This window comes from Leptodactylus fuscus, chromosome 10 (genome assembly GCF_031893055.1).
Source record: "Leptodactylus fuscus isolate aLepFus1 chromosome 10, aLepFus1.hap2, whole genome shotgun sequence".
NCBI classification, from domain to species: Eukaryota; Metazoa; Chordata; class Amphibia; order Anura; family Leptodactylidae; genus Leptodactylus; species Leptodactylus fuscus.
The window spans coordinates 86425883-86447108 of NC_134274.1; the positions used below are offsets into that span (position 1 = coordinate 86425883).

Below are 21226 nucleotides of genomic sequence, written 5' to 3' on the forward strand. Positions count from 1 at the left end.
ATTGGTAGTGACGGCCTGGGAGTGCGGTGGCCATTGGTAGTGATGGCCTGGGAGTGCGGTGACCATTGGTAGTGACGGCCTGGGAGTACGGTGGCCATTGGTAGTGACGGCCTGGGTGGACGGTGGCCATTGGTAGTGACTGCCTGGGTGTGCAGTGACCATTGGTAGTGACGGCCTGGGAGTGCAGTGGCCATTGGTAGTGACGGCCTGGGAGTGCAGTGGCCATTGGTAGTGACGGCCTGAGTGGACGGTGGCCATTGGTAGTGACGGCCTGGGAGTGCGGTGACCATTGATAGTGAAGGCCTGGAGGCTCGGTGACCATTGGGAGTTCGGTGACCATTGGTAGTGACGGCCTGGGAGTGCGGTGGCCATTGGTAGTGACGGCCTGGGTGGACGGTGGCCATTGGTAGTGACTGCCTGGGTGTGCAGTGACCATTGGTAGTGACGGCCTGGGAGTGCAGTGGCCATTGGTAGTGACGGCCTGAGTGGACGGTGGCCATTGGTAGTGACGGCCTAGGAGTGCGGTGGCCATTGATAGTGAAGGCCTGGAGGCTCGGTGACCATTGGGAGTTCGGTGACCATTGGTAGTGACGGCCTGGGAGTTCGGTGACCATTGGTAGTGACGGCCTGGGAGCGCGGTGACCATTGGTAGTGACGGCCTGGGAGTGCGGTGACCATTGGTAGTGACGGCCTGGGTGGACGGTGGCCATTGGTAGTGACGGCCTGGGAGTGCAGTGACCATTGGTAGTGACGGCCTGGGTGGACGGTGGCCATTGGTAGTGACGGCCTGAGTGGACGGTGGCCATTGGTAGTGACGGCCTGGGAGTGCAGTGACCATTGGTAGTGACGGCCTGGGAGTGCGGTGGCCATTGGTAGTGACGGCCTGAGTGGACGGTGGCCATTGGTAGTGACGGCCTGGGAGTGCAGTGACCATTGGTAGTGACGGCCTGGGTGGACGGTGGCCATTGGTAGTGACGGCCTGAGTGGACGGTGGCCATTGGTAGTGACGGCCTGGGTGGACGGTGGCCATTGGTAGTGACGGCCTGGTTCCCATTGCAGGTCTCCAATACAACATCCACCATCTGACGGCCTGAACCAAAATGGCGAAGGACAAGAGTCGAATGTCTGAGAAGATCCTAAACCTGACGCTGGAGATCATCTACCTGCTGACCGGGGAGGTGAGGGGTTGTGTCCTCGCTGTCGTCTCTGTACGTTACCTGTAGGGTGAGGGGTTGTGTCCTTGCTGTCGTCTCTGTACATTACCTTTAGGGTGAGGGTCCGCTCTGATCATGAGGACTGTTATTGCTTTAATAGAATTTCACAGCCATCAAGACAGAATCTGGGCGACTGAGCATTACCCAGGACCCCACGGTGCAGCCCCCGCAACGATCAATGAAACATGAGAAACAAAACAAGAAGATCCTACAAGTGACCAACAAGATCATTGATCTGCTGACTGGAGAGGTGAGCGCTGTTGGGACATGAAGGGCTGCCCTTGTTATACAGGGGAGCAGATTGAGTTGTGGGGTGTCACACTGTCCACGTCTGTCTCTTTCTTCAGGAACAGGAGTATTTAGAAGGTCATAGGGTGATAATGGAGAGTCACGCGCCCGTCACGTCATCGGGTAAGAGCTCGCCACCTACACATCACATGTACAGATCTGTTCGGTGCCCCAGGATTTGGGCTGCGATCAGTGACCCCATTGTGTTCTGTCTGTGTGTTACCTACAGGCGGACCCAGCAGGGGTAACCCCTCGGAGCGATGTCTGCGGCCTCACTATTCCCAGGACTCTCCAGAACATAGTCGCAATGTCCTGCAGGACCATAAGGTAGATGCCCTGGTAAGACCATGTCATGTGCACGGAGGCCTAACCTAAAGGGCTTCCTCCCTACAATGGCCGTGCCCTGTAATGTCTCAGCCAGTTCTACGGGACAAACATTTACTAATATGTGAGAAAAATAATCAAAGAGCCGATTCGTGGGCGTTATTAATAAGACTCGCTTCTCAGCAGTCGCCCCTCGCTTCTCAGCAGTCGCCCCTCGCTTCTCAGCAGTCGCCCCTCGCTTCTCAGCAGTCGCCCCTCGCTTCTCAGCAGTCGCCCCTCGCTTCTCAGCAGTCGCCCCTCGCTTCTCAGCAGTCGCCCCTCGCTTCTCAGCAGTCGCCCCTCGCTTCTCAGCAGTCGCCCCTCGCTTCTCAGCAGTCGCCCCTCGCTTCTCAGCAGTCGCCCCTCGCTTCTCAGCAGTCGCCCCTCGCTTCTCAGCAGTCGCCCCTCGCTTCTCAGCAGTCGCCCCTCGCTTCTCAGCAGTCGCCCCTCGCTTCTCAGCAGTCGCCCCTCGCTTCTCAGCAGCCGCCCCTCGCTTCTCAGCAGCCGCCCCTCGCTTCTCAGCAGCCGCCCCTCGCTTCTCAGCAGCCGCCCCTCGCTTCTCAGCAGCCGCCCCTCGCTTCTCAGCAGCCGCCCCTCGCTTCTCAGCAGCCGCCCCTCGCTTCTCAGCAGCCGCCCCTCGCTTCTCAGCAGCCGCCCCTCGCTTCTCAGCAGCCGCCCCTCGCTTCTCAGCAGCCGCCCCTCGCTTCTCAGCAGCCGCCCCTCGCTTCTCAGCAGCCGCCCCTCGCTTCTCAGCAGCCGCCCCTCGCTTCTCAGCAGCCGCCCCTCGCTTCTCAGCAGCCGCCCCTCGCTTCTCAGCAGCTTCTCGGCAGCAGTCGCCCCTCGCTTCTCGGCAGCAGTCGCCCCTCGCTTCTCGGCAGCAGTCGCCCCTCGCTTCTCGGCAGCAGTCGCCCCTCGCTTCTCGGCAGCAGTCGCCCCTCGCTTCTCGGCAGCAGTCGCCCCTCGCTTCTCGGCAGCAGTCGCCCCTCGCTTCTCGGCAGCAGTCGCCCCTCGCTTCTCGGCAGCAGTCGCCCCTCGCTTCTCGGCAGCAGTCGCCCCTCGCCTTCTCGGCAGCAGTCGCCCCTCGCCTTCTCGGCAGCAGTCGCCCCTCGCCTTCTCGGCAGCAGTCGCCCCTCGCCTTCTCGGCAGCAGTCGCCCCTCGCCTTCTCGGCAGCAGTCGCCCCTCGCCTTCTCGGCAGCAGTCGCCCCTCGCCTTCTCGGCAGCAGTCGCCCCTCGCCTTCTCGGCAGCAGTCGCCCCTCGCCTTCTCGGCAGCAGTCGCCCCTCGCCTTCTCGGCAGCAGTCGCCCCTCGCCTTCTCGGCAGCAGTCGCCCCTCGCCTTCTCGGCAGCAGTCGCCCCTCGCCTTCTCGGCAGCAGTCGCCCCTCGCCTTCTCGGCAGCAGTCGCCCCTCGCCTTCTCGGCAGCAGTCGCCCCTCGCCTTCTCGGCAGCAGTCGCCCCTCGCCTTCTCGGCAGCAGCCGGCCCTCGCTTCTCGGCAGCAGTCGCCCCCTCGCCTTCTCGGCAGCAGTCGCCCCTCGCCTTCTCGGCAGCAGTCGCCCCTCGCCTTCTCGGCAGCAGTCGCCCCTCGCCTTCTCGGCAGCAGTCGCCTTCTCGGCAGCAGTCGCCCCTCGCCTTCTCGGCAGCAGCCGGCCCTCGCCTTCTCGGCAGCAGCCGGCCCTCGCCTTCTCGGCAGCAGCCGGCCCTCGCCTTCTCGGCAGCAGCCGGCCCTCGCCTTCTCGGCAGCAGCCGGCCCTCGCCTTCTCGGCAGCAGCCGGCCCTCGCCTTCTCGGCAGCAGCCGGCCCTCGCCTTCTCGGCAGCAGCCGGCCCTCGCCTTCTCGGCAGCAGCCGGCCCTCGCCTCTTGGCAGCAGTCGCCCCTCGCTTCTCGGCAGCAGTCGCTTCTCGGCAGCAGTCGCCCCTCGCTTCTCGGCAGCAGTCGCCCCTCGCTTCTCGGCAGCAGTCGCCCCTCGCTTCTCGGCAGCAGTCGCTTCTCGGCAGCAGTCGCCCCTCGCTTCTCGGCAGCAGCCGGCCCTCGCCTTCTCGGCAGCAGCCGGCCCTCGCCTTCTCGGCAGCAGCCGGCCCTCGCCTTCTCGGCAGCAGCCGGCCCTCGCCTTCTCGGCAGCAGCCGGCCCTCGCCTTCTCGGCAGCAGCCGGCCCTCGCTTCTCAGCAGTCGCCGTCCACATCCTCATTTGACGGGCAGTAACGTCTTCTTTATTTATCCAGGATGAAAGCCTCAGCGATTTCCAGATCGTTATAATAGAAGATGATATTAAGAAGGAGAGCGACGAGCTGCGGGTGATTATTAAGGAGGAGGAGATTCCCACAGATATCAGCACAGGTGAGCGGGGGAGGAGGGGAGTCCTGTCCTATCCGGTACAGTCTTAAAGGGTTTTTGTACTTCATCAGGTCATCCATGTCATATTGGCAGGGGGTGGACTGACACCCAGAACCCCCACCAATCAGGTGATGGAAGGGACCACCATGTTTGGACAAGGCCTGTGGTCTCTGCAATTGCTGTATATAGTATGTGTTCTTGGTATTGCAGCTCAGCCCCATTCATTTCATGGCCAAATGACCGAGAAGTACGTGGGGCTCACCCAAGTGCCACAAGCTCACCACATGGCTGATCATTGGGGTCCTGAATTTACCAATCTAATATGGATGATCTGACCTCTAAGTTTTTAGGACGTCGGTGTCCTAGTCCTAGCGTCCTCCTTTAATCCTCCCCCTATCCCCCCCCCACTCACACGTATATACAATGAGTGTGTCAGTGATCACCTTGTGCATTGTCTACAGATGGACACGAGAGCAGACTGTCTACGGAGGCGCACGTCATTTCCTCTCCAGATTGTGACATAGACGATGATGACGACGCGACAGCGGAACCTCCCGGAGGGAACCCCATGTTTGTCAGTATGCACCCGGTATTTCACAGCGCCTCGCTCTCCTCCGATCCATCCAATCACGAGGAAGGCTTTCTGGACATGTCAGATTTTATTAAGGCCTGTGCGGGCAATAACATGTTTCCATACTCGGAATATATTAAGCGTTTTACCCCAAATCCTGGCGTTCTAGATCTCCAGGGCGCTTGTGTGACCAAGAAACCGTTCACATGCACGGAGTGCGACAAGTGCTTTACACATAACTCGTATCTGATCAAGCACATGCGAACTCACACGGGGGAGAAGCCCTTTCCATGTGGAGAGTGCGGCAAATGTTTCACTGACAACTCCGGCCTCACCAAACACCAGAGAATCCACACCGGAGAGCGGCCGTACCAGTGCTCCGATTGCGGCAAGAGCTTCACCTATAAAGCTGACCTTATCAAACATGAGAGAATCCACACAGGCGAGAAGCCCTTCCCCTGCCCCGAGTGTGGCAAATGTTTCACAGACAAGTCCGGCCGTGCCAAACATCAGAGAATCCACACGGGTGAGAGGCCGTTCCAGTGCGCCGAGTGCGGCAAGTGTTTTGCCCGGAAGTCGCATCTTGGGAAACACCAGATCATTCACACGGGCGAGAAGCCATTCCAGTGTCCCGAGTGCGGGAGATGCTTCGCCCGGAAATCTCATCTGGTCAACCATCAGATTATACACACGGGTGAGAAGCCGCATCTATGCACCGAGTGCGGCAAGTGTTTTGCCCAAAGACCGGGCCTTATTATTCATCGGAGGACACACAGGAAGGTAACGCAGTTCTCATGAGCTACATCCAAGATGGCGGATACAACTGATACTACAAAGATGTAAAGAAAATCCAACGTCCCTACATTTCTAGGATGTTACCTTACCGTGGCGCTAATAATGGCCGACCAGCCAGGTGTGGAGCGGCAGTGCTCCTTGTATAATAGATCCTAATATAGAGAACGTTGTGCTATAGGCTCCCAACTAATAGATGACCCTATTGACTGACCACACGAGTGCTCACGTGTAACATGGCTTCCAAGAATATTGTGGAAACGTTTAAGGTGCTGATATGTCTTTAGCTGACGTCAGTCGTGTTACAGATCATTCGGAGTAGAATGGTGGCGATACCCAGAGGTAAGAGACAGTATATAGTGACATAGGTGATAAGGTGCGAGAAAGTCCCAACTTATAGCAATAAGGTCTCCAGGCCAAGGCTGAACCTCCACCAGTTCTGAAAACCCTCAGGAGTCGCCTCCACATCGCGGATAAAAAGAAACGAGCAAGGACTTCATCATTTGTAGAGGAAAACGTGAAGAGCGAGGCTGGAGAACGCAACGTATGGGAGAGGTGACATAGGGGCGGCTTATGGGGGTCTGCACTTACCTGTCCTGTCTGCTGCCTGGTCGGAGGAACCAAAGGCGTCTGGGCCGCCTCCAGCGGGTGGCAGAATATTATTATCATCCCCTTAAGCTCGGGAAATCTTCAGTGCCCCCCAGGGAAGGACGAAAGTCCAAACAAGAGCGCAGACCTACGAGAGCAACTCCATACCTCAGAAGGACCCCAAAAAGTCATTGCTTTATTTATTGTTAGTCATTCAATTGAAAAATTGACCCCCCCCCATATATTATATAGTTACCCCCCCATATATTATATAGTGACCCCCCCATATATTATATAGTGACCCCCCATATATTGTATTACAGTGACCTTCATACATTAGATTTATATTACATTATACAGTGACCCCCCCCCATATATCATTTTGTATAGTCACCCCCATATATTATACAGTGGACCCCCCCCCCCCCCCCCATATATTATATTGAGTCATTACAAACAGAAAAGAAACACTTGAAAAAATTCCCTCTGTAATGACTCAATATAATATATGGGGGGGGGTCACTGTATAATATATGGGGGTGACTATATAATATTACATATGGGGGGGGTCACTGTATAATATATAAATCTAATGTAGGAAGGTCACTATAATGCAATATATGGGGGGGGTCACTATATAATATATGGGGGGGTCACCATATAATATATGGAGCCACTTTTGCAATTGCATTACAACAAACCCCAACTTTTGATATTCTAATTTATTGAGATGCCCCTGTAGGAGGCAGCATGAAGTAACCCCGCCCCCGCAGCGTGAAGTAGCCCCGCCCCCGCAGTACCTGTGATATGATCGTATCAGGCGTTACTATTCCATCTAATGGGAATGAAGCTTTTCTAGGGATCCTATCAATAAACTGCTATTTTTTTTTCTCCCTAATATGTCGGAATAGCCTTAAGAAAGCCTCTTCTTCTCCTACCATTAGATGTCTTCTCCGCGCCGACATTCCGTAGAAATCCCAATTTATTTTTTTTTTGGTATGCAAATGAGTTATCTCGCAGCACTGGGGGCGGGCCCCAGCGCTCAAACAGCACTGGGGGCGTCCCCAATGCTGCAAGAGAACTCTCCAGCGCCGCCTCCTTCTTCTTCTGGAACTAGGTCTTCACCACGTCTTCTTCCAGAGCTGAGTTTAAACTTCTAGGCTCCAACTGTGCATGCCCGCATCCATTATCTTGTGGCCGCTTACCCCAGCTTACTGGGTAAGTGGCCACAAAAAAATGGCTGTGGGTGTGTGCAGTTGGCTTTGCCCTAGGCCTAGAAGTTTGACCGCCCGCGCCGGAAGACGCATGAAGACCTAGTTCCAGAAGAGGATGGAAGCAGCGCCGTCGTTCCATAGAAATCCTGATTTTCATTGGTATGCAAATGAGTTCTCTTGCAGCATTGGGGACGCCTCCAGTGTTGCGAGAGAACTTATTTGCATACCAACGAAAATCAGGATTTCTACGGAACGGCGGCACAGAGAAGACATCTGAAGAGAATAATCGCCTTTCTTAAATCTATTCTGATATGTTAGGGAGAAAAAAAATATATAATTTTAATGATTGAATCCCTTTAAGTCATTCTGACGAGAATTGCTATACGAGTAATGCATACGTTAGATAATCTCCATTCATCATAGCCCCGTCATCAATGACAAGCACATGCATCCTCAGCCAGGCTCTGTGCTCGGGTACATGGCGGCCAACTCATAGGTGTAACACTAATACCAGAAGGGAAAATGATGATAAATGTGGTGGGTCCGATGGCCGGCTTTGCGCACTCTAGATGCATCCCCTGTGTGGCAAAGTTTTTTGGGGGGGGGCGAGTAGGCGCCATGTCATCCGGGTTGAAGAGCGGCCCAGAGCATGGCGCGCATCAATGGGAGCGCCGCAGACAGACCAGCGAGGACGCAAGCAGAGGCCGTGACTATATCATTATAATAGTCCAGGAGGGAGGAGGCAAAGTCACTGCGGGCCAGAGTCAGCCTGGAAATCAGGGTAGTCTGGTGCCATTTTGGGGAGTTGATGGGACGCTTGCTTGTGTACAATGGGGCAGCCCTAAGGGGATCTCCTGTATGGACACTCGCCCTTAGTCACAAGATGTACAACGTAATAAGCTCCATATGAGGTTCATAGACTTTGAGACATCTCAGGTGATTTAGACGTGTAGAGCGAGACTGTGTGAAGTAGATGAGTGTTTGGACAGCCGGCGTTCGGGACTGACGGACACATTCTTTGTATTGTACATTGTAAATGGTTTCTGGTTTTTATGGGTTGCATATAAAAAGAAAAAACATAAAAAAAACACCAAGCTGTGGAGCAAGTGCGAGTCATTCCTCTGGGCGGGTCACAAGTTACTTGGAGGGCCCCGGAGATCTAGCTGGGAGAGAAGGTGACACTATCTGGAGGGCCCCATAGAGTAGGTGACACTATCGGGAGGGCCCCGGAGAGCAGGTAACACTATCTGGAGGGCCCCGGAGAGCAGGTGACACTATCTGGAGGGCCCCGGAGAGCAGGTGACACTATCTGGAGGGCCCCGGAGAGCAGGTGATACTATCTGGAGGGCCCCGGAGAGCAGGTGACACTATCTGGAGGGCCCCGGAGAGCAGGTGACACTATCTGGAGGGCTCCGGAGAGCAGGTGACTCTATCTGGAGGGCCCCATAGAGCAGGTAACACTATCTGGAGGGCCCCGGAGAGCAGGTGACACTATCGGGAGGGCCCCGGAGAGCAGGTGATACTATCTGGAGGGCCCCGGAGAGCAGGTGACACTATCTGGAGGGCCCCGGAGAGCAGGTGACACTATCTGGAGGGCCCCGGAGAGCAGGTGACACTATCTGGAGGGCCCCGGAGAGCAGGTGATACTATCTGGAGGGCCCCGGAGAGCAGGTGACACTATCTGGAGGGCCCCGGAGAGCAGGTGACACTATCTGGAGGGCCCCGGAGAGCAGGTGACTCTATCTGGAGGGCCCCATAGAGCAGGTAACACTATCTGGAGGGCCCCGGAGAGCAGGTGACACTATCGGGAGGGCCCCGGAGAGCAGGTGATACTATCTGGAGGGCCCCGGAGAGCAGGTGACACTATCTGGAGGGCCCCGGAGAGCAGGTGATACTATCTGGAGGGCCCTGGAGAGCAGGTGACACTATCTGGAGGGCCCCGGAGAGCAGGTGACACTATCTGGAGGGCCCTGGAGAGCAGGTGACTCTATCTGGAGGGGCCCATAGAGCAGGTAACACTATCTGGAGGGCCCCGGAGGTCTCGCTGGGTGACACTAACCTTCCCACGGGGAGTTCTGCAGGGTTTTTTTTGTACTTTTATATTTGTTGTATTTGGTAACTAAACTGACTTTTCTGTAGTTTTAGCTGAGAGATTTGTAATAAAGTCCTTGTGCTGACTTGTCGACCTTCTCGCAGTCTCTCTCGGCGTCCGTGTCCAAGTGTAAGCCTTAGAAGTGGCTGCAACTAGTCCTCCCATGTGCAGGGGGCAGCGTTGTCCTGTGGCAGTGTCAAGATGCAGTGACGTCACTTAAGCTCTTTGATCCCTGGGTTTGGCCGTAGCGATGAGGGAATCGCTTCCTAAGGCTCCGTTCCCACGAAGTAACACGCCGCTCATTCTGACACGTAAACACGTGTCAGAGTGAGCGCTGTAAAACAGAATTCCATTGACTTCAATGGGTGCCATCTTACGCGCGCTACACATTGAAATCAATGGGTTAAAAAGCCATTGATTTCAATATGTAGCGCGCATAAGACGGCACCCATTTGAAGTCAATGGAATTCTGTTTTACAGCGCTCACTCTGACATGTGTTTACGTGTCAGAATGAGCGGCGTGTTACTCCGTGGGAACGGAGCCTTAGGTGTCAGGTTCTTACAAATTTTCCAAAACTCTCACAATTGTCCGGTCTGTAATCCCCCTTCAGTATTTGCTGCTGACAAGCTGCCAGTTTTGCCCTGGACAGCTGATTGTAGGTTCACATTAGTGTTGAGGTTTATGTACTTTGGTTCTGCTGGGGGACCCGAAAAATGGAAACCCAATCTGCTTAAGAAGCGTTTTCTCCTGGACCCCATAGACTATAATGGGTTCCGCTGGGTTTCCACCCAAAAAAACACAGAGAGAAAAGTCCGGCTTGCAAAATGGAGGATGGAATCCCTGAAGGTCATGAACGCATATGTGACCCCAGCATTACTCTCTCCTTTCTGACAGTGGAAGGCTCCTGCATATTAAAGGGGTGTAACAACACCCAACACCACCACCAGGGCCACCTCCACTGGAAGCCAAGTACCTTGTGACACTACAGGTGAGTCTGGGAAAGCTGGGTTACAGTTCACGAATGCCTGTCTAGGCATCTATGAGGTGTGGGGTCTCCTGACTCCCCTGACAACTGCCCCATGTCTGGAGCTATGGCCCGTATACCATACAGTGCTCAGCCCAGCCTGGTGTGTAGGGGGCTAGAGTCACAAGAGCTGGCGTGCCGTATGTCATCTACCCTGGCATTATACAATCTGCTTAGTGCACCTGCACACTGGACGGTATGTAATATATATGGTAGCACTCGCTCATACCCTCCCATGGGGCAACGCCAAGTTTTTAGTCTTACAATGTTACATGGACACATTGCCTCAGTGCAGTAACTTGTCATCGCTCTCCATATTGTATAGAAGAAACCAAGAGTTGGATGGTCGGAGTAGAGGCTTAATGTAAGGGGCCCCAGAGGAGGCAATATGGTGGGGGGTTGCACTCACTCCCAGGAGCCTTAGGGGGCCCATAAGGTGAGGAGACCGGTATGATATACAATACATTATAGTTGTGTTGGTTCCCCCCACCTGATCGCTCTCGGTATTGGGGTTCTCATAGCTCCCACTGGCCCTGTATGGAGGGTGACCCCACCTTTATGGCCGGTGGCCTGACGTCCTTGTTCTCGTGAGTGTTTGTTGTCAGATCACCATCTTCTATAAGAGCGTCTTATCCTAGAACCTTCTGAAGTCTGCACTTGTTTCGTTCACTGTGATATTTAGTTGTATAGACATCTATTAAAGCTTATTTTAGGGTTGCACCACACGGCAGTGGCCATGGGTGACAAGGGGGTGTTTGGCTACACCTGGAGTATGACTGACCACTATTTGGTTCATTATTGGTTGTCCAGACGAGTGTCCGTATAACAATCATTATCCAGCCCGAACAGCCTTGTGTCTGGATGTTGGTGGACAATATGGGGAGTGCTGGTTCTTCACAGAGAAGGCTTCCATGGTGGAGGGAAGTAGTCGGAGTCGCATCCTATTATCCGAGGTGTCAGACACGGCTTTATCTCCTTTTAACCCCTTACGTTACAGTAGATATTCCTCCTTCCATTTGGCTTCCCGGGATGTACTGGCTGACAACCCCACTGACAGAGAATGAAGCTGGCCATAAGTGAGGTGTCAGGGGAACACTCCATAGTCTCATTACCTGCCCTCACCACCGCTCGGCACAACTAAGGATCGGCCATGTTGTAATCCACGTTTTCTCCCCCACAGCTGTAGTTCGGGACCATCTGGAGGACTCAAGATGGTGACTGGGACCTGATGGGGCAACTTATTAAACTGTCTGAAAAGAAATGGTCTCAATGGCAGCCAATCACAGCGCAGCTTCCATCATCTAGAGCTTTGGTAACATGAAAGCTGTGCTGTGATTGGCTGCTGCCCTAATGACGTCTATAAGTCTACAGACTGGTTATTTATTAGGCCGCAGATCAGACCAGTCCGACTACAATACGAGTCTCAGTCATTACTGCGGATCCCTGCCTCCTTTCTGATTGGATCCCCAACCTCCTTCCTATTGGATCTCTGCCCTTCTTCGCTCTAGATCTGTTCTTGTTCACCTGTCCCTCATTCCATCTGGATCCTTGTCCTCCTGACTGGATCTCTGTCCTCCTAGCTGGATCCTTGTCCTCTTTCCAACCGGATCCCAGCATATCTTCTGACCGGATCCCTGCCGCCTTTCCATTATCCTCGCTTGTCTGCAGTTTCTACAATCCCTTTAAGTTAAACTGGACATAACCTGATCTCCAAATAAAAACCCACCGAGTGCTGAGCTCTTGTAGATCATGATGGACATCACACCATACAACAATACAACAGCTGGATCACGGTCATCATATTCCCCACTGAAGAGATCTGCTAGAGGACGCACAGTCTCATGGACACAAATATGACAGAACCTTCACCTGATCTACACAGAAGCTTTGAATGAAACCTGAGAGATTTACTGAACCAAATCCGCCAGAAATCCGGCTCGATTTACAGCAGATACCGGAGCCCACGCCTCGTGTCAGATACCGCAACTCTAGCCTCGTGTCAGGTACCGAAGCCCGCGCCTCATGTCAGATACTGGAGCCCATGCCTTGTATAAGATACCGCAGCCCACACCTTGTGTCAGATACCGGAGCCCGCGCCTTGTGTCAGGTACCGCAGTCCGCGTCTTGTGTCAGATACTGCAGCCCGCGCCTTGTAATAGGTACTGGAGCCCACACCTCGTGTCAGATACCGGAGCCTGCGCCTCGTGTCAGACACCGGAGCCCGCGCCTTGTGATAGGTACCGGAGCCCGTGCCTTGTGTCAGATACCGCAGTCTGCGCCTCGTGACAGGTACCGGAGCCCACGCCTTGTGTCAGATACTGCAGCCCGCACCTCATATCAGATACTGGAACCTGAGCCTCGTGTCAGATACCACAGCCTGTGCCTTTTGTCAGATACCAGAGCCTGCGCCTCATGTCAGGTTTATGATGTGCTGTAGGCACTTATTACACCCCCCTGAACAGAAGCAGACGGGTCATACAGGCCAACACTGGATGAAATTGCTCTGAGGGAATGGCGTGTGAACATTTTGGTGAGACCTCACCACTCTTGGCGACATGATTGGCGCTTAACATGTCCACTTGACATACACAATGGGGGATTCCACCAGGTCTGCTCTTCCAGGACTACTGAAGGTCACCCCTTATTTCGGGAGAGTAAGACATCTGAAGTTTCTTTGGACTGTCCAGGTTTATGCTGTAAATCGTAGAAAGGATTAGTAAATCTGCCCCTTGTCCAGGTTACATCACATCCATGACACCGCTCCTCGTCCATAACACTTCACACAACCTACTGCTCACATTGTAACTGAGGGGTCCACAAGACTCATCAGATTGAGGAGACTTTCTTGGTGCCCGGAGGACTTCTCCATATTGATGGTCCCAATATGAATTCTCTGATGATTGCCAAGAACCGATTTCCTGCTAAAACTTTGACCACATTCCAAACACAAAAATGGCTTCTCTCCGGTGTGATTTCTGTGATGTTCAACAAGCTCCGACTTCTGAGCGAAACATTTCCCACATTCTGAACATGAATATGGCTTCTCCCCTGTGTGAGTTCTTTGATGTCTAACCAGACCTGATTTTTCTGCAAAACATTTTCCACATTCGGAACATGAGTACGGCTTCTCCCCCGTGTGAACTTTCTGATGTTTACTGAGCCCCGATTTCTGGATGAAACGTTTCCCACACTCAGAACATGGATACGGCCTCTCCCCCGTGTGAATTCTCTGGTGACGCTCAAGATGGTCCTTGAACATAAAGCACTTGCCGCATTCGGAGCAGGAGAAGAGCTTCTCCCCCGTGTGGATTATTTCATGCTTCAACAGACTAGACTTCTTGGTAAAACACTTGCCACATTGCGAGCAGGCGTGCGGCTTCTCCCCCGTGTGAGTTCTTACATGTTCATTCAGGACGGATTTCCTGGTGAAGCACTTTCCGCACTGCGAGCACGAGAAGAGTCTTTTAAGAGAGGAGCTCTTCTGTCCTTCAAGACTTTCTCTATGAATTCTTTGGTGGACTGTGAGATTGGCATTATTGGCAAAGCATTGGCCACATTCAGAACAAAGAAACCGCTTCTCTCCATCGCTTGTTCTCGACTGGATTAACGGATCTGAGATCTGAATAAAACTTTGCACAATTTCAGACGACAGACTTGGTGGAGCCATAAGGTCTGGCTGCTCCTCAAGACTGCAGAAATCCCAAGTCAGATCAGCAAAGGGAAAGCCGGAAAGTACTTGTTGGATATTGGCAGGTTCTTCTAGGGAATCTTTAAGGGCATCATAAAAGGTCTCAGAGGTTCTCATGTAGTCGTCTCCTGGAAAGACAAAGAAATATCGTCAACTATAATGCAATGGGGGTAAAGAAGCAAACGCTACACGAGGCGGGGCCAGGTGTGTACGGCCAACACAGCGTTGGGCGAGGCTCCTATAGGGGACCTCCAACTCCCAAATAATAGACCATTGTTCTCTTCTGCCAGGACATTATTGTGTTAGAGCCCGGGCCCACTGGAGGATCCTCAGGTACACTGCTCGGTCTGTCTGACACTGGACTGCCATGTTGTCAGAGCCTGGGCCCACTGGAGGATCCTCGGGTACGCTGCTTGGCCTGTCTGACACTGGGCTGCCATGTTGTTAGAGCCCAGGCCCACTGGAGGATTCTCAAGTACGCTGCTTGGTCTGTCTGACACTGGGCTGCCATGTTGTCAGAGCCCGGGCCCACTGGAGGATCCTTGGGTACGCTGCTCGGCTTGTCTGACACTGGGCTGCCTTGTTGTTATAGATATATACGGGTGATTATTAGATAAGTATGGGCCCCTACATGGCATTGTATTATGGGTAAGGACAGCACCGTGTCCTCGGGATATCAGCAGAGCAAAGAAATTATAACGATAAAAGAAGGTGAAGGGTTAAGTGACTAGAAACCAGAATTCAAGGAATGTTCTAGAAATACAGTATCAGGCTCCTCTCTGTAGTCACTGGATATAGCTCACCTGGGCACAGGGCTGCAGGAATCGCCTCCGCCTTACACTGGAGGTCACCGCTCACATATGGCTGCTCTACCCGCACAACCTCAGATTTCATTCCAACCAGATCCTGAGAGACCTGAAGAAGAATATTGTACAAGTCAAGAAAGACAACAAGTAGGGAAAGTGGAAAATCCCCACCTATAGTAACAGGCAGCCCGACTCCATGTACCTGAGGATCCTGCAGGACGTGATGAGCTTCCTGTGTACAGTCCGGAGTATATAGAGGATGGGGACATCTCTCCAGGGGGCTTCTCTCACTGGATCCATCTGTAGGACACAGACAGTGACTGAATACATTGTGTATATGTGATGGGGGGGGGGGGGATCTAGGGGCCCCTCCATACTGCTCTCTACCATCACTCCTTTTACCTGGTGATGTGAGGGTCAGATGACGGGGGGATCTAGGGGCCCCTCGATACTGCTCTCTACCATCTCTCCTCTTACCTGGTGATGTGAGGGTCAGATGATGGGGGGGGGGATCTAGGGGCCCCTCCATACTGCTCTCTACCATCTCTCCTCTTACCTGGTGATGTGGGGGTCAGATGATGGGGGGGGGATCTAGGGGCCCCTCCATACTGCTCTCTACCATCTCTCCTCTTACCTGGTGATGTGGGGGTCAGATAATGGGGGGGGGATCTAGGGGCCCCTCCATACTGCTCTCTACCATCTCTCCTCTTACCTGGTGATGTGGGGGTCAGATGATGGGGGGGATCTAGGGGCCCCTCCATACTGCTCTCTACCATCTCTCCTCTTACCTGGTGATGTGAGGGTCAGATGATGGGGGGGGGGGGGGATCTAGGGGCCCCTCCATACTGCTCTCTACCATCTCTCCTCTTACCTGGTGATGTGAGGGTCAGATGATGGGGGGGGGATCTAGGGGCCCCTCCATACTGCTCTCTACCATCTCTCCTCTTACCTGGTGATGTGAGGGTCAGATGATGGGGGGGGGGATCTAGGGGCCCCTCCATACTGCTCTCTACAAATCTCTCCTCTTACCTGGTGATGTGGGGGTCAGATGATGGGGGGGGATCTAGGGGCCCCTCCATACTGCTCTCTACCATCTCTCCTCTTACCTGGTGATGTGGGGGGTCAGATGATGGGGGGGGATCTAGGGGCCCCTCCATACTGCTCTCTACCATCTCTCCTCTTACCTGGTGATGTGGGGGTCAGATGATGGGGGGGGGGGATCTAGGGGCCCCTCCATACTGCTCTCTACCATCTCTCCTCTTACCTGGTGATGTGGGGGTCAGATGATGGGGGGAGATCTAGGGGCCCCTCCATACTGCTCTCTACCATCTCTCCTCTTACCTGGTGATGTGGGGGTCTGGGGGTCGTCCATCATCACCTCCTTGTACAGATCCTTGTGTCCTTCTAAATACTCCCACTCCTCCATGGAGAAATAGACGGTGACATCCTGACACCTTATAGGAACCTGACAACACAATGATACCGTCCTCATCATCATCCAGACACATCATCCCTTGTGTTAGTGTCTAATGTCCCAGCATTCCCAGCAGCGCTCACCTCTCCGCTCAGCAGACAGATCATCTTGTTGGTCAGCTCCAGGATCTTCTGCTCGTTGTTGCTCTCAGGTATCAGTGAGTGAGGTGAAGGCTCCATGATGGGGCTCGGGCTCCTGCTCCATCCTCCTGACACATGGGGGGGGCGGCTGCTGGGGGTCACATACTTATCAGATGTCTTCTTCACTACTGTGTAGTCCTGAGTATGGAGAGACCCTGATAAATATCACTATAGACATTCCCACAATCCCTCACCTCTCCGCTCCTGTCTTATTACTAGAGATAAGAGTCAGGTCATGGGACAGATTTCCCACAATCCCTCACCTCTCCTGTGTTTTTTTAAACTCGTTTTATTGAAGGAGATGCAACAAAATAAACAGGGTAATCAAGAAAAACATGTACAGAACAGCAGTGTCAGCAAATACAAAATTTCACCTATAGACAAGGGGCAACGGATCCACCCGGCAGACATCTCTCCTCAGGGTACATAAGCGCCCAATGCTAAATGCATGGAGGTAACAGAATATTGGGTGGCGAGGGAAGCGTACCACGCCCCCCAAACCTTAGTCAATTTCTGAGGGCAGCCCATGCCTTTGTATATAATTTGGCTAAAGGGGAAGATCGAATTAACCAATTTGCGCCATTGAGACACCGACGGGTACCGAGGGGCCATCCACTGCAGGGCAATGGCCTTCCTGGCATAGAATAAACTTTCTCGGAGAAATATCCAATCATGATGGTGCCAGGTCTCCTCATCCAGAACGCCAAATAAGCAAAATTCAGGAGAAAATGGGACAGGACGGCCCAGGACATCTGCCGGGAGATCCACCACCCCCCTCCAATAAGCCTGCACAATCGGGCAATTCCATATCATGTGCCAGAAGTCCGCACGAGGGTGCGGGCACCTGAGGCAATTCGAGGCAGGCAAATGGCCCATCTTGTGGAGGCGAGTCGGAGTCAGATAACATTGATGCAAGATAAACAATTGAATCAACTTCTTATTAGCCAAGGGAAAAACATAGAGAGGAGATTCCAAATTATCCTGAAACGTTTCATCCGTCAGCTCCGAGATATTGGTGCGCCAGCGCATCAGGGCCGGGGTCTCAGCCAAAGACACTTTAGCATAAATCAGGTATTCGTAAAGGGCAGAAATCAGATGCCGCGGACCTTGAGAACGTAGCACACCAATCAACGGGTATTCAGAAATGGCACTCGGCTGGATAGGAAACAGAGAGGAGAGAGCATGACGAATCTGGAGAAAACGAAAAAACTGGTGACAGGGAATCTCGTGTGAGGCGGAAAGGGAATCAAAAGTAACAAAGACCCCCTGTACATATAGGTCCGAAAGGAAGAGTACACCATACCGGGACCAAGACCAGGCATCAGGTAACCCATAAAGGTCAGGTAGACCAGGATTATCCCACAGGGGCGTTTCTTCAGGGGTGTCAGAGTAGGAAGACACTTTCCGGGCCTGCTTCCAGACCTGTGCTGCCAGAGAGTGAAGGGGCAAAAGTTTGCCCCTAAATAGTCGGGGATTTTCTAACACCGGCCACAGGGTACGCAAGTCCAGGTGATGAGCCAGATGCGCCTCCGGGCCCCGGAGTTGCTCCGGGAAAAGCCAGGGCCTAACGAAGCGAAGCTAACCAGCTAGGTAGTAAAGGAACAGGTCGGGGAGAGATGAACCCCCAGCTGTTTCGGTCTCTGAAGAGCAGACAGCCTCAACTTAGGTCTAGAGTGGCCCCACACAAAAGAGATAATCAGGGAATCCAACTGTTTAAAGAAGCGGAGGGGCACGGTGTGACGTATCGCGCCGTTCCGCCCCAGCCTCTGGCCCCCAAGGTGCGAGGACTCCGGCCTCCACTTCAGCTACCCGGCCTTTGCCATGGGCGGAAACCGTGATCGCCTCCATATCTATACTGTCCACTCCCACAAACCCAGACAGAGGACCGGGCCTTATAGGATAATACGAGAAGAGCCTTCTAAAGTTTTAACGTTTTATTAACCCAAGATGGTCAATACTAGCCAGCCAGAAATACATAGAGATATACCCTGGCGGTTACAAGCTTATACGGTTACAGAAAGGTATGATACAGGGCAGTAAGGTAAACAGATTAAAAGATTAGAAACAGAACCAGTCCTTAGGCACCCGGCGATTCCGCAGCCATCGCATGGTACCCATAAGGCAAGAGATACAGTCTATTAAAGTCTATGGTGGGGGCACACAGCTAACCCCATATAGCAATAACGAGAGTTTTTCCATACCGGTGTCAAGAGTCCTTAAAAAAACATCTTCGTGCATAAATCCATGATCAGATGGGAGTTACATCATATTCCTCATAATTCCATAAGTCCATTAGTGTTACAGTAGTACCTGGCTCTCTTTAAATGTCCCTCAGCTGCATGGCATTCTTTGTCTCTCAGCACATGGGAGCACATGGCTGCTTCTGCCCCACCCTTCCCCCCAGCAAGGGGGGAGGGGGCCACACACAGAGCCAACTTGCTCACATGTCCAGATGCAGGGTCGGAGGAGAAGAAGAACAACAACAAGAAGCTCCACCCCAGGTCAATCTTATATTGACCCTGGGCTCCACCCTGGAATGACATCATCAGGGCTTTAGGCCCACCCTCTAGCTTAGCAATCAAATAACTATAAATGGTCATAATTCCTCATCACATGGTCATACGGTCAAACCAGGGGCATGACGGGGTTCACAGCGAGGTCCCCGACACATAGACATCAAACATGATAACCCAATACCCTTTGAGGAACGATAACTAGGTCTGGGCTCTTCCCAGGCCCGTAGGCTTATATTTTTGGGGTTAAAAACGTGCGTCTCACTACTACGCACCGGAAGATCTAATTGTCATAATGGTAGCATCTTCCCTCGGAGAGATTATTATCAAAAACCTATAACTCTTTGAAGTTATCTAGGGAGTCAGGTTGTCTGGTCACGAGTTAGGAGAACTTTCAGAGCATGGAGCCAGGATGGCCCCCTGCTAAGAATCAAGGCAGTTAGCACAGATATGTTAATGCCATGCCTAGGGTCAACTGGCCACAGATAATTAGATTCGGCCATTTGGTCACTAGCCTTCACATCCTACTGAGATAACAAGATTCCTTAGCAGGATGGTGTCTTAAAAATGGCAAATACAGACCAGATAAGGGGAGTATGATACCGAGATATTTACAGGCCGAGACTATCGGCAGCCCACACATCATTTCCCCCACCACCACCACCGCTGAAGTGTGACCAATATGCATATAGGAAGATTTAGCCCAGTTAGTACGCAGGCCTGAATAATTACCAAATACATCTATCAGCTCCATGGTGCGGGGCAGCGACACAGAAGGATCAGAAAAGAAGAGGAGGAGGTCATCGGCATAAAGCGCGACTCTCTCCTCCCGGGAGCCAATAAATATACCCCGGTAGATAGGGTCCTGTCGAAGAAGCATGGCCAAAGGTTCTATGGCTAAGGCAAACAGCAGCGGTGAAAGTGGACAGCCCTGTCGCGTACCCCTACCCAACGAGAAATAAGAGGACAGTGAACCATTAATGGACGCGGCCGCTCTGGGGGATCGGTACAAAAGTGACACCCAAGTAATAAAACTCTCCCCAAAGCCATATTTATGTAGGGATTGTAAAAGAAAGGGCCACTCGACCGAATCGAAGGCCTTGGTCACATCTAAAGAGGCTATCGCCCCGTCACTAGAAGAGACCGACCCAATCTGAGCCACCACCTGGACGCGTCTAAGATTATCAGACGTGGATTTACCCGGCAGAAAACCTGTTTGGTCCGAGTGAACCAGGTCCAGGATCACCGAATTAAGCCTGTTAGCCAGCATTTTAGCCGGGAGTTTATAATTAATATTTAACAAGCTAATAGGCCTATAAGAGCCGCAGTCCAGCGGGTCCTTGTCTGGCTTAAGAAACAGGATAATGGTAGCGTCATAAAAGGACGCCGGGAAACTGCGGCCCTCAAAAGCAGACTTGTAACACTCCAGCAACACAGGAAGAAGCACATCCTTATACTGAGCGTACACCTCCACAGGGATGCCATTGGGGCCCGGAGATTTCCCATTTGCCATGCTGGTCAGCGCCTCCGTCAACTCCTCCAGAGTAAAAGGGGAGTCCAAAAAAGCACGCTGGTCGACAGACCAGACAAACTCTCCCAGTAGGGGGGAGTGGTCAGAAAGCGCCCTGGGTAAGTAAGAGACTGAGTTCAAATGGGAACAAGCTTTAACAGTCCCAATACGGGACAGGTCATGTCTATGGGCAGAGTGACAGGAGAAAACCCTGGAATCGGGAAACAAAATCCTCCACAGATCCCGCCACCCCAGTTCCAGAACCAGCCTGGCCATGGAAGTGGGGCGGGAGGGAGGCGGGGAATCTGGACCAATATAAAACCGGTCCAGAGCATTGTTCATTACTTTGTTAAAGTCTCCTATACAGAGCACCACTGCCTCCGGAAATCTAGATACAAACTGCGCTGCCTTCAGGAGTACAGAGAGGTCAGACGCAGGGGGCAAGTACACACCCAATATCACATATGAGACTGAATCAATCCACGCCTGCACATACACATCGCGCCCCTCAGGGTCTCTCTCAACCACCCCCGACTCCTGCCGAAGGCTACGATGTACTAAAACAGATACCCCTCTGCGGCATTGATGTGATTGAAACGGATTTAAGAGGGGAATCT

The 21226-nt window shown here is 53.0% G+C and overlaps 3 protein-coding genes across 5 annotated transcripts in view; 1 reads left to right on the forward strand and 2 right to left on the reverse strand.

Moving 5' to 3' along the window:
* Positions 1-21226, reverse strand: part of LOC142219344 (uncharacterized) — an 80530-nt gene that overhangs the window by 52183 nt on the left and 7121 nt on the right. Inside the window, exons 3-4 of the mRNA XM_075288330.1 lie at positions 16530-16724; positions 16314-16437 (exon numbers count right to left, since the gene is read on the reverse strand). Coding sequence (XP_075144431.1) covers positions 16314-16437; positions 16530-16724 — 319 coding nt within the window. The remainder of the gene's footprint in view (positions 1-16313; positions 16438-16529; positions 16725-21226) is intronic.
* Positions 1-21226, forward strand: part of LOC142219340 (uncharacterized) — a 116068-nt gene that overhangs the window by 12251 nt on the left and 82591 nt on the right. The window contains exons 2-7 of one of the 3 annotated variants that reach the window (XM_075288322.1): positions 1060-1178; positions 1315-1464; positions 1562-1625; positions 1732-1841; positions 4085-4199; positions 4658-6567. In XM_075288322.1, coding sequence (XP_075144423.1) covers positions 1101-1178; positions 1315-1464; positions 1562-1625; positions 1732-1841; positions 4085-4199; positions 4658-5565 — 1425 coding nt within the window. In that variant the 5' untranslated portion in view covers positions 1060-1100 and the 3' untranslated portion in view covers positions 5566-6567. Of the gene's footprint in view, positions 1-1059; positions 1179-1314; positions 1465-1561; positions 1626-1731; positions 1842-4084; positions 4200-4657; positions 6568-21226 lie in introns of those variants that run through there. The other 2 variants (XM_075288323.1, XM_075288321.1) reach the window with 2 other exon arrangements.
* Positions 12957-15302, reverse strand: LOC142183179 (uncharacterized). The gene is made up of 3 exons (XM_075258119.1): positions 15264-15302; positions 14970-15081; positions 12957-14294 (listed from the first exon to the last, which is right to left on the reverse strand). The coding sequence occupies exons 1-3, from the start codon at positions 15300-15302 to the stop codon at positions 13273-13275; spliced, it is 1173 nt and encodes a 390-aa protein (XP_075114220.1). The 3' UTR covers positions 12957-13272.